At 38.4% G+C, this 12,545-nt stretch overlaps 1 protein-coding gene across 1 annotated transcript in view; it reads right to left on the bottom strand.

Moving 5' to 3' along the window:
• Positions 1–11,211, bottom strand: part of GPC6 (glypican 6) — a 1,286,685-nt gene extending 1,275,474 nt beyond the window's left edge. Inside the window, exon 1 of the mRNA XM_020965804.2 lies at positions 10,953–11,211. Within this exon, the coding sequence (XP_020821463.1) occupies positions 10,953–11,112 (160 nt within the window). The 5' untranslated portion in view covers positions 11,113–11,211. The remainder of the gene's footprint in view (positions 1–10,952) is intronic.
• Positions 11,212–12,545: the final 1,334 nt, after the last annotated feature.

Below are 12,545 nucleotides of genomic sequence, written 5' to 3'. Positions count from 1 at the left end.
ATAAAATAGTTTAACACATTAGCACTTGGTAATGTAAAAGTAGCCTGAAATATATTACCAAGTAGAGTTCACTGCAAGCCTGTTCAAGGAAAAGAGGTAACAAAAGACCATGTGGTATCCGGAATCCAGCATTTCATTTATCACTAGTGCATTTGTATCCCAAATCTCTATTTCAGAAATGTTTACTTCTACTATGTGAATTTTAATCTGAACCTCAAGACTATCAGTCTAATCTATCATGTGGGGGGGGGGAATGGCTTCAAGGATTCATAAAACCCTACTTGTTTTAAAAGGGTTGATCATTTAAATAGGTCTTAAACATTTTTATTATTTTGTTTGTTTGTTTGTTTGTTTTGTTTTTTGGCTAGGCAATGGGGCTAAGTGACTTGCCCAGAATCACACAGCTAGTTAAGTGTTATGTTTCTGAATCTAGATTTGAACTCAGGTCCTCCTGAATCCAGGGCTGGTGCTCTATCCACTGTGCCACCTAGCTGCCCCAATCTTAAACATTTTTGAAGCTTTCAAAACTCCAAAATAACTACATTTTGAAGACATGTGACAGCATCTATAACAGCATCTAATCATTTAAGTTGTTTCTCAAAGGAAAATCAAGACAAATATTTTAAAATCAGCTATAATTTATGCATAGGGATTTTTTTTTTACCAAGTAACTTCCACTTATACAATTTCATTATTTTTAAGTGCTATTAACTTTGAGCTATTTTGACCCTCTGGAAAAATAATAATTTGAAGCTATTTGTCACTCTTTCTTTCCAGGTCCTCAAAGTGCTTATGTGTACACACATGTACACACACACACACACACACACACACACACTCTTACATGATCCAGTGGGTAAAGAAGAATATTTGAGAAAATGGGTAAGAATTAAGTGGATGGAAAAGCTAAGCCTTACCCTGGTGTTCTAAATACATGAAGATGATCTATTTTCCCAGTGTAAAATATTTTTGATGATAACTGGGACAATCCTATTCTCTTCCTTAGTTATGATCCTCTTTTGACCAATGGTATGTAGTTTTTAAATGTCGGGCTGTGCTTAGGACTCATAGCCTTTAGCATAGAGTTTTTCCTATGTAAAGATACTCATATAACTGTAGTCTCATTGGCGGAGCAGAGCAGTAGTCAATCAGTTAACACTTGATAAATATGTTAATGACAATGCTGCTGCTGAAACATTTGATAATGGGCTGTCATTCTCTTTGCTGGCGGGCAGAAATGTGACATGGCTTCAGCTCTTGCCCCTTCTCCTGTATGTTTTAGAGCTGATCATATATGATATGTGATCTCATGTCATACAACAGCCCCCTACACACTCACCCTTCCCCATTTACTGATTTATCATCTAATTCTAATCTATTTGTTAATGTATGTTTTCAGAATTATCATAAAAATTATATTCTCCAAGTACATAATTCATATATATGTATGTATATATATATGTATGTATATGTATATAGATATCTATATATATGTTTGTATTGAGTTAGATATCATCTTAAAAGGCCATTTGCTTTCAGATCTTTATAAAATATCTCCCCCACATCCTGATTGCACTTTTCTGTGAGGAAAGTAGTATCTGTTTTATTGAGTGACATCCAACCCGTTACAACATTGTATGGGCCACATGCTTCACAATCCCAAGAAATGCTGGCTGGGAAGGGAATATTTTCTAGGACCAATATTCATAATAAAGGGAGAAAGCATTGAGTTGAAAGCTAAAATCAGATATGATATAAGTAGAAGGATATAAAGCAAAAGAAAGGAGTTAGGTATGCAGGAGACATCTTCCCTGAAGTTTTCCTGCTAATTCTTATCTTGTTTTATGTGTTACATACCTTGAAGATCTGAGGCAAAGTCATATCCTCTGTATTAGAAACATTATGTCAAATTATATAGCAATTTTGGAAAAGTTCTTCCCATTCTTCCATTAAGAGGTAGGATATTGACATGTCTTTTCCTGTTAGCAACACAAAGCTGATTCCTCAATCTATACCCAATATGATTCAAGATTCATTTATTCAATGCCTACAATATGTGCTGCATAAATGTTTTTTTTAACACCTATTGTTCTAAGTGGGGGAGGGAGAGTCAGTATTCAAGCAGGTAGGTTTAAGTGGGCAATTACAATATCAAGACTATCTTCAATTTTGTTCAAGATTTTGTGAAATATCTAGTCAATGATAGTATATATCCATATATATATCTATATATGCTAATATATAGTATATATATCGATATATACTAATATCAATAAAAACTAGCTAGCATTTATACAATGCTTTAAGGTTTGGGGGGGAGGTAGGAGCTAGTATTACCCATATTTTACAGATAAGGAAACTGAAGCTGAAAGAAGTTAAGCAATTTGTCTACAATCTCAAAGCTAGTAAAGGTCTGAATGAATTCAGATCTGAGGCAATATTTGAATTCCAGAATCCAAATGTGTTAATAAGAAGGGTGTGTGTGTGTGTGTGTGTGTGTGTGTGTGTGTGTGTGTGTGTGTGTGTGTTACACCCTCATATCTGAGTGGCCTCAATCCCTGACTAGGAATGACATTTAGAATTTCATAAAACTAAAACCTTTAGTTAAACCAGACTTCAACATTACGATGCCCTGAGGCAACTGGTCTAAGTATAGGTATCTTCAAAATGTATAGGCTGAGACAATGATATTAAATGTCTTGTGAATTTTGGTGATGTCATTCTTCCCTCAGTTTTTAGTACACTGGCCTCCAACTTCAACCAACTTCATCTTTTTTTCAACAGATACCAGTTTTGCCTAGAAGAACAATGGAGTTGACTTAGCTGCCGCCCTCATTTTACCTATGTCCATTATTCTTGCTAATTAGATTCAAAATAACATGAGTAAATGAAAACTACAGATGATACCTAGGTTGTATTTATCTAATAATGTTGTCATTTCCCTCCCTTCAAATCTATTTTAACTGGAACTAATAATAAGTATTAAAACTGATGTTTCTGTTTTACTTCCTCTGCTTTTATCTAACATTGTAGTGATTTCTTCCATTATGTTTCAGATTTGCCATTTCCTATTCAATTACTCTCAATTATTAATTAATTCATATTTAGTTATATTGAATAACAATATATACACAATACATAGTATTGTATATTTGTATATATGTATATCATGTTATTTTACACAAATTATATATTAATCGTATAGTAGTGTGACATGTGTCCATGTGCACAATACACATATGTACATATATAGAATACATACATATGTACATACATGCATGTAAATATATAAATATATGTATATAATATACATATGTGTGTGTATTGTATGCAAAAGTGAAATGGGCTAATTTAGTAGTTTTGCTCCTTACCAGAAATTTTCAAGTGAATTCTGGATGAGTATAAGAACCAGTTGGCCTAGAGAGCCTCTGAAATTCCTTCTAATTCAGAGATTCTATGATTTCTGAAGTCCTATCTCTTCCATGAAGTCTCCCAACAACTCTAGCTGACACTAATTTTTTCCACTCTGAAACCTCCTACTCCAGACATTGCTAAAGCATTGCCACAGGCTATGCAATGACACTCTCCAGACCTTATCATCTAAACTGCTACAGCCCCCTAAGAACTACCAGGCCTTGCCATCCACTCTGCAGACTACTTTTCGTATACATGTACCTTCTCGCCATATTAGAATGTGAGTTCAGTAAGAGAAGGGACCATTTCTTTTTTCTATTTGTACTCCCTATAACACACAGTCCAACGTTTTAAAAAGAAAATCATCTCTTCCATTCATTTATTCATTTATTTATATAAGGAGTTCTTAACCTTTTTCTTTTATGGAACCCTTTGATAGTCAGGTGAAACCTACAGACCCCTCCTCTGAATATTGTTTTTAATTGAAGGGAATACTAAATTTCAGTTAGAAGTCAATGAAAATAACAATGTAATTCTTTTCCCGAGTTCCAAGACCCCTTGAAATCTGTTCATGTTGGCCCCAAGTTAAGAACCCAGACATACATTGACAGTCAATACTACACAATTTACCATTTAAAGATAAGAAGACTCAAAACAACGTTAGATAAGTCAGAATTGTAGGAATTAAGAATGCTTAGCCTGGAAAATAAAATAATTAGGAGATACATGACAGCTGTCTTCAATATTTAAAAGATTGTCATCCAGGTTTAGTCTATACTCCTCTAGAAGGTAGAACCAAACAAATCGATGCCAGTCATATGGAGGCAGACTTCAACTCACTACAGAACTATTGTATCAAATGCACATTTAACTTAGGGAAATTCGGTTTTGATACTCTTTAGAGTGATGGCTCCCCCAACCAATGACCTCTCAGTGCTGGGGTCACTCCCTCTTCTCCTCCCTCCTTCTTGATGGTGCTTGAAGAGCAAAGTAATCCAAGCATAGGAATTGACATCCCTGGACCCCACCCTTATGGGAAAGTTCCTTGATCCCTTAACCTTTCTTTTTCTTAAATTGTGTTCACAGGCCTGACCACACCGCTACTGACAGGCTTCATGTTTCCTGCCCACACAGAGATTCTCTTTACTGTAGCCTCACCTGGAGCCTTTGTGATGGAGGAAATGTCCAGCCTAGGCACTTGTAAACCATGTTGTTCTCATGGAAAAGAAGCTATGCTGCTTCTTCCTTCTTTGAGAAAAGGACAAAAAAGGTAGAGTTGGAAGGCTACTGTTTGTTTTGAAGGTATTTCCCAGTTTAACCCCTTCTTCAACTTTTCATCCACTCCCCTGTGACATTGTGATCACAAAGAGAAAATTTCCCCCTTGAGTTAGATTCCAACAGAATGAGTGACTGATGACATTTCTACATGATTAAATGTGGTGATGGCTGAAAAGGTACTAAATTTGGGGGCTGCAAGATATGAACCATAACTGTTTACCTAAAGATATCAGCACCTTGCAAGAAAAGAGCCTCTGTGCATTGCTCAAAACTCTTGTCAAACTGGGACAATTTTAAAATGAAAAGGAATTAAAAATCAGTCAATTGAAGAGATTGTTAAATATAATTTTGGCTACAGATGATTTTTTTATTTTATACACTGATTTTGAAACTGATTTTGATAATTTCACTTACCTAAGATGCAACTCTAGACTGTTAGAAGAAATAACTGTCTAACAATTTCAGGGGTCTAAAAATGGAATGGGCTTTTGTCTACCTTTCTACAGCTTCCACTTACTGCTCCTACTTCTTACCTCTGACCAAGTCAAGTAAGCCTCTTCAATTCCATAGTTTTCCACATAAATGAACTCTATTATTACAATTTCGTCTGGTGTGTTAATTTTGTTGGCCCAACTATGTTTTAAGCTCTTTGAAGGCAGGGATCTCTTCTAACTATATGCATAAACTTAAGAAAGTGTTTAACTTTTTTTTTTTAAATCTCTGTATCCCAAAATGGAGGGAAATTAATAAATTAGTTCCAAGTTTACTTAAAGCTGTAAAATGATTTTAATTTTCTCGTTTACTAACAGAGTACAGAATACTAGATTCAGAAGGGGCTTTAGACATCCCAAATCACTTTTTTTTTTTGTAAAAGATAAAAGTAAAGCCAGGGAGAAATGACTTATCCACAGCAGGAAAGTGGCAGAGGTTGGAACCCAAACTCAGGTCTTCTAACTCTAATCCTGTGTTCTTTCTGCAACCCACTTTTCTCCACAAGGCCTAGAAAGGTGATGGAAGCTGCTTAGATAGTCAATAAAGACTTGATCTTAGAAAAGTACTTAGGGGGAAAAAACAACAACAACTAATGAACACTGCACTAGACAAAAGAAAAAAAAACAAGATGAAAATAATATGTATAAAAAAGTAAATACAAGTAAAGAATTATTGCTTTATTTACTAATTTTCAAAACAAGATCTTACTCAGGATCTCTAAAAGCTTTTGAATATCTATTCAAGATACACTTCTTATCTACTAGAACCTCATCCTAAGGGATAATGTCTATTTCAGTTAACACGCAAATCACTATAAATTGTATTAACTGAGAATGGAATGAGGCTATCTGAAGGCAAAATGTAGGTCTGAAAGTTTAAAAAAAAATTAACCAGGACAAAGCTAGTTTGAAATTTCAGTTAAATTGACAAAGAAATTCAAAATTACAGCTAATAATACCCTTGATGAGCTTCTAGAACACTACAGAGATAAGATGTGTATTAAGGACAGAGAAAAAAATGTCAACCTTGTAAATAGTAATTCTCTGAGTTTAACTGAAAAGTAAATTATGTTATTAAAACTTTATGTTCTAGACAAGGGCTTCTTAAACTTTTTTCTGCTTGTGGCCTCTTCAGCAATTCTTAAACTGAGTCATGACCCCATATGGGGTCCAACATATATTTCATTATTTCTTGAGTAAATAAATGTATACACACATATACATACATATTTATTCAAGAAATTACTGTCTCTCTGTCTCAGTTTACCTTAAAATGAGATCTTCCACGGACATAGTTACCTTTAAAGAGTCTCCATGTTAAATAAAAGCTGTGAAATAAGTGTATCATTCAAGAAAATATAACATAGGACAAGTTGCCAGGGAAGTATACCCAGGAAATAGTAAACATGTGTTGTACAAATGTCATCAAAGCCAAAGCATGAAATAAGATGCCACTTGGAAACAGCCTAAAAAGAAATGTAAAGATATAGCCATAGATATATAGATAGATCTATATATCTGTGTAGATATAAGAATGTAAAAGAAATGCACAGTAAGATCCCTTTATTATATTCTGAAGGGGAAAAGTTAGTGACATCCGATCCCACAAACCATGAGAGATTAATGCTTTTAAAAGTTGAATTTTAAAAGAAAGGGGAGGGGTAATAGAGGAAATAAGGGCTTAGCTAGGAATTAACAACATACAAAATAAAGTTTGAGAGCAAAGAAGTAATGGAGAATTTATCCATTTCATGCATCTCCAAGAGGTGAGCCCTCCCCTCTCAACTTTCTAGATCAGTTCCTAAAGAATAAATTATATCATACTAATCCAAAACCCTTCGACAAATGGAAAGAGCCAGTAAATTGAAGAAAAGCAACAGATGCACACTACTTAGCTTTATCTAGTCTAGACTTTTGATTCTCTTCTTCATGGCACACATCTAGATCACATAAGTATGAGGAAAATGCACAACTGGCTGAAGCATTTGGAGTCAGTCTGTGGCTTGTACCTTAGAAGATAAGCTCAGAATTCAGAGTCATCTTGATAATTAGAGAAGTAGTCGGAAAGAAGTAGAATGCAATCCAACAACTTCAAGTGCAAGATAAAACAACTGGTAAGGAATGGCATAGTAGACAAATACAAGGTAACAACAAATATTTATTAGATGCTTAACTGCTTAGGAAAGTATGCTAGATCCATGGGACATACAATGATAAAAAAAAAAGCAAACTGTAAGTCGTAATGGATGACATTAGGTAACCATGAGTCAGCAACAGGGCACTGTTATGGGGAAAAACAAACAATTGAATAATACAAAACAATAAACAGACAAAATTTATGATACTGAGAAGGAAAAAAAAACACAGACTAAGAAAGCTAAGATAATGTGATAATGATTAATCACAACTTTTCAGACCCTTTTTATCAGTCTGGGTCCATTACTAAAGAAAGATCAAATGAGAGCTTCCCAAATGATATATGGGTTGGGAAATACAGCCAATATAGAAATTATTTAATACATTGAAGGAGACAAGGTTGAAGAAAATTTTGACAAAAGCATATGGAAGGTTCAAGAAGTTAGGGATCAACTAGTGAACAATTTCCCTAAAGATGAGACTAGGAAATCAATGAATTGTGAATGGTTTAGTTTTGGATATAGAATTATTTCTAGCCAAAAAGCCTTAAAAAGGAATAGATTCTAATTCATCATAGGTGATTTAACTATGATCTTGGATGAAGATGAATAGGTTACATTTATCCCTGTAGGTCTTCCCTGCGCCAAAGGTTCTATGAAAGTATAACTTGTTACATTACCCAACACTATTCCTCATCTGTTCAGTTTGAAGAACATCCTAAGAAAAGACAATACTATTTTACAATTGTGAATTCTATGTGAAACTTTCATAAATGTTGAAATAACCATGGATAATGGACTTATTACTTCTCAGCTATTTTACCAAACAAACTATCTCCATTTTTTTTTAAAGAGGCAGTTAGTCAAATATTTAAAATGAGAGAGACTCCATTCAATGTGCCTGGGGGAACCAATGCTATAATAAATGGTTCCACTAAGCAAACCATTAACATTCAAATGAGACAAAAGAAAAGAGGATTAAAAAAAGATCAACTTCCAAAAGAAGTCTAACCTAAGTAATTAAAACCTTATGAAACTGGACCTGGCAACAAAGAACCAGTGTCCATACCAGGCCATCTTTCCTAAGTAATTATTGTAAAAGATTCTACAGCATGTGAAAAACATATTATCTTAAAGATGCAATTACCCTCCACGCATTTATTTTCTTATCAAATGTTCGTCTGACCCTACAGTGACCTGTAAGTGATTATGTCCACTACCATCAAAGAAAGGACAGCAGCTTTAAGAAAAAAATAATCAACAATGCACTTACAGTACTAGAAAGTTTGAGAGTTTAACAAAAGTCTACACATTCTAGAAACCAAAAGCCAATTAGCTAGTAATCATAAAGGGATGGAAAAGCTAAAAAAGAAACCTTTGGTGTTAACAATTTACCAAACTATTTATATTAACCACTGGAAGTTTTCAACATTCCACTTGGTTAAGGATGGCTATGGGAATTATTGACTCTGTTAATCCGGTCTCTACCACTGTTAAGTAGATTTGCATTCTGATGGGAATGAACTGCATTCCTGTGAGTCCCTCAGTTTCTTGTTATCCACTTCAAGACACAGAAGCAGTTTTTAAATCCTCGAACATCCTCTTCTTTGAAAACATCATGTTCTCAATTCACATTCAGAAATACATGTATAAAAAGCACAGTTAGAGAAAGTATAACTAGATGAGAAAAGTTCTTAAAAGATATCTAAACCCTTTAAGTCTTAAAAGTTTGAATTGTCTATGATTTAAAAAGGGAAAAGAAGTTGATTCTTATCAATAAATTAAAAAGTATGAAATAACAGTAAACAAAGGGAAGTAGAACTAAGAAACTTAAGGAGCTGAACTCTGGGGAATGTAGCTAGCCATTCATTGATTAACAAATTAAGGGGTTCTAGGGAAGAGTGAAGGAGTGACTAGGGATTACAAAGCAGTCTTCTGAGTCACCACAAGTTCTAGCTTTGAATTGGTAAAGGCTTACTCTGTATAATGAACCAATGGCATCTTTTTGAAGTGCTGAAATTGGCATAAATTTGCTCATTTAGGTGAAAGGCTGAAACGTGCATATAACTAAATCTATAAACACCATAATAATAAGGTAGCAATCAGTCCTAAGAACGAAAACAGGAGACTTTTCCCTCTCTTCAAATGAGTGACATTGATTTCCCTGGTCGCCCAATTCTTGGTGTGTAAAACTAGGAGAGGCCATTGGCCAAGTATCAAAGCTTTTCTCTTTCTCCCTCTCGAGGTCACCGAGGACTAGAGTTGACCAATTTGAGCAGCCCGCCACCACTGCACCTCCCCAAGCATCCCCTGCCCTTCCCTCTCTTTCTCCCTCTCTGCTCTGTTCCCAGCCAAAGGATTATCTCTCCCGGACACGTTTCATTCACTGAGCCCCAGAGATGCACGGATTTGGTTGGAGCTAAGAGCCGGAAAACACACGCACGCATGCAGATCAAGTTGTTTGAACCTATGTGTTACACATATCTCTGTAAAGACATCCTCCCAGAGGAGCAATCTACGGGGCAGGGGTATTAGTCCTACTGGAAGACTGAAAGCTACGTCTCTCCCCAACCCCCCCCCCCCAAAAATTGCAGCTGCCCACAACAGCAAGTTCGCTCTCTTTTCTTACATGTTGGAGAGCAAGGAAAGATTGAGAGTGCCCACGTTAGAGTGCACAGCCAGGTCTGAGGGTGTCTGGGGTGTTTCCTAACCATGAGCTACCAACCTCAATCGGGAGAAGCATAAAGAAACATTCAGGCAAAATGCCGCCCAAGATCGGAAACAAATACTCTATTAAGATAACACCCTCCAAAAAAAAAAAAAATGAAGCCCCCAACTGCAGACATCCAGCAGTCCCGGGGGTCTGGGCGCCGGGAGTCCCTGGTGGACAACATTCCACTCTGCCCAGAGAACAGCGAATACGCCACTCCTCACCCCTACCTCTCCTACACCAGGGTCCCGGGAGCCTCTGTGGTCCTTTCTCTTATGGAAAAAGAGCACCGGTGTGTATGTATTGGGGGTAGAGGTAGAGTGTGAGGAGTGAGGGTAGACCTTGGGCATCTTTCCTCCGCCCCAACCCCAGGCATCGCGGAGACCAAGGAGCCGGGAAAGGCGCCACCGAGACTGTGGTTCCTGCAAAGCAACAGCAACAGCAGCAGTAGTTCTAATAAGTTTGCCCAGGCGAAGGCAACCCGCACTCCTAGGTACTAGCTCAGCGCCCTCTCTAGCGCTGCAGTCGCTCGGGTCTGGCCTCTGCCCCCAGAGAAATGTGACGGACATCCTTCCTTTTGGCACCACGCAGTATTTCCCTGGCTCGCGCCTGAAGATGACCAACAATGAAGAAAGAGCGGGGAGAGTCGAGTCGACGGGGGTGGGGAGGGGGTGCGGGGTGAGACTCGGAGGCATGTGCACACAATGAGGCAGCTTGGAGACCCCACTAACTAGCGGGAGCAGCCCCCGCCGCCTTTCTGAGGCTCGGAGAGTGCAGGAGAAAAAGGCTCCACAGAAAGTGAACACTTTCAACTCAGCAACAGGGGAAAAGAAAGGGAGAGCAGGGTCCAGAGCCAGGATCGCGCCGGCCGTCCCCAGCCCCCTTCCACCCTTCCTCTGCCCCCCTATCCCCGCCAGCACTTACCTGCTATTTCCTGGTAGGGTATATTGACCAGGCTGAATCCTTTGGCACTGTAAGCTTGCCTGACCTCACTGCAGCTCCGAGCTTTAACATCCGCCTTGACTGAAAGTGATAGCAGCAGCCCGGTGAAAGAGAAAAGCAGAGCCCCGATCCGAGAAGGCATGGTGTAGCATGCAAATCCAGCTCAGTAAATAAATCTCAGGTCCGGCTCCGTCTTCACCTTGCCCCAAACGTCGGGATGCCTCCGGAGCTAACAGCGCCCTCCCCCACCTCCCTGTCCCCTTGCCCACCCCCACCCCCCGCTGCCAGTGGAGGGGATGAGCAACCCAGACCTCTAACACAGCTCTCAGCAAACTTTTATAAGCCAGATGGAAGATGGTACGCAAGCCAACCAGGGCTGTCTGGGAAAGCAAACGCCTTTCTCCTCTATCCCCAAAAACCAAAAGAAAAAAACAGAGAGGGGGAAAAAAGGCATAAGGGGTTCGAGACTGCGATCCGAGCTCCCCAGCAGCAGAAATCCGGGAGTCCCTGCGAGGCCGGCTTTGCCTGTGGGAGAGTGAAGGTGGGAACCGCTCGTTGCCTTGGCTTGAAGGGAGGATGGAGGGGAGAGACTGGAGTGAGCGGGTCTGTGCGCGGTGCGGGTAGTTCTTGTTGATGTGAGTGCGTGTGAGTATGTGTTGTGTATATGCGGGATCCAGGGGAAGCTCAGCTTCGCACAGGCTGCCCGAGTCTGTGAGAGCCCTCCTGAAATAGGAAGAGAGAAATCCTGGAGACACAGTATGAGAGAGGGAGGGAGAAAGAAGGCGAGAGAGAGAAGAGAGAGAGAAACGTGCTACACATTGCATAGCCGGAATACAGAGGCCGAGCGGAAGGAAAAACCTGGAGTGGATTTCTTGGCTTGGCACAGAGCTTAAACTAAACGTGCCTGTATCTATCATTCCTTGGTACCCTTCTCTTCACATTCCCAACTCTGATCCTAATTCCTACCTTAGTTGAAAGAATTAAGTATTATAGGAAAACGAGGAAGAGTCGAAACTGGTAAAATACAGAATATAAGATGTAGAATCGTTCTTCCATATATATTGTTATGCAAAATTCCATTTTTTTTTACTTGCATAGAGTCCAGAATACAGATTAATTTGTTGTTTTTTTCTGTGGTCAAGAGGAAAAAAAAAAGTACATTCTAGGGCAAACACCAGACTGAAAGAGAGCAATTTTTGGCTCTTCTTGTGATAATTTTCTTTTCTTTTTCTATCACAGGCAGCAGTACCCCAAGGGAACTTGACAAGGGAACAATCTGTCTTGCGATTTTTGGTCCTTTACTTAGTAATTTCCCTTTTCTTGAAGTTTTGTGGGTAGCCTTAGTTTAGAAATCCGCATAAATAGATTTCCAAGGTGCCAAAGGAACTCTGAGAGCAAAGGGGAAGAAGGAGCCTATGGTAAGCCCAAGGCAAAGGAAAGTATAAAGAGTCAGTAATGGATGATTTTAAAAGGTAGTTGCTTTCTGCTTATGTTCTCACATACAGACTTTTCATTTTCTTCCAGTCTTGCCAGATAGACTTCCTGAGTGAGAAATCTATCCTCTCTCTTCCTTTA

Source organism: Phascolarctos cinereus, unplaced genomic scaffold (assembly GCF_003287225.1).
Source record: "Phascolarctos cinereus isolate Bilbo 61053 unplaced genomic scaffold, phaCin_HiC Scaffold_7;HRSCAF=346, whole genome shotgun sequence".
NCBI lineage: Eukaryota > Metazoa > Chordata > Mammalia > Diprotodontia > Phascolarctidae > Phascolarctos > Phascolarctos cinereus.
Note: the sequence above shows the minus strand (reverse complement) of the source record. Positions and strands in the feature narration are given on the sequence as shown.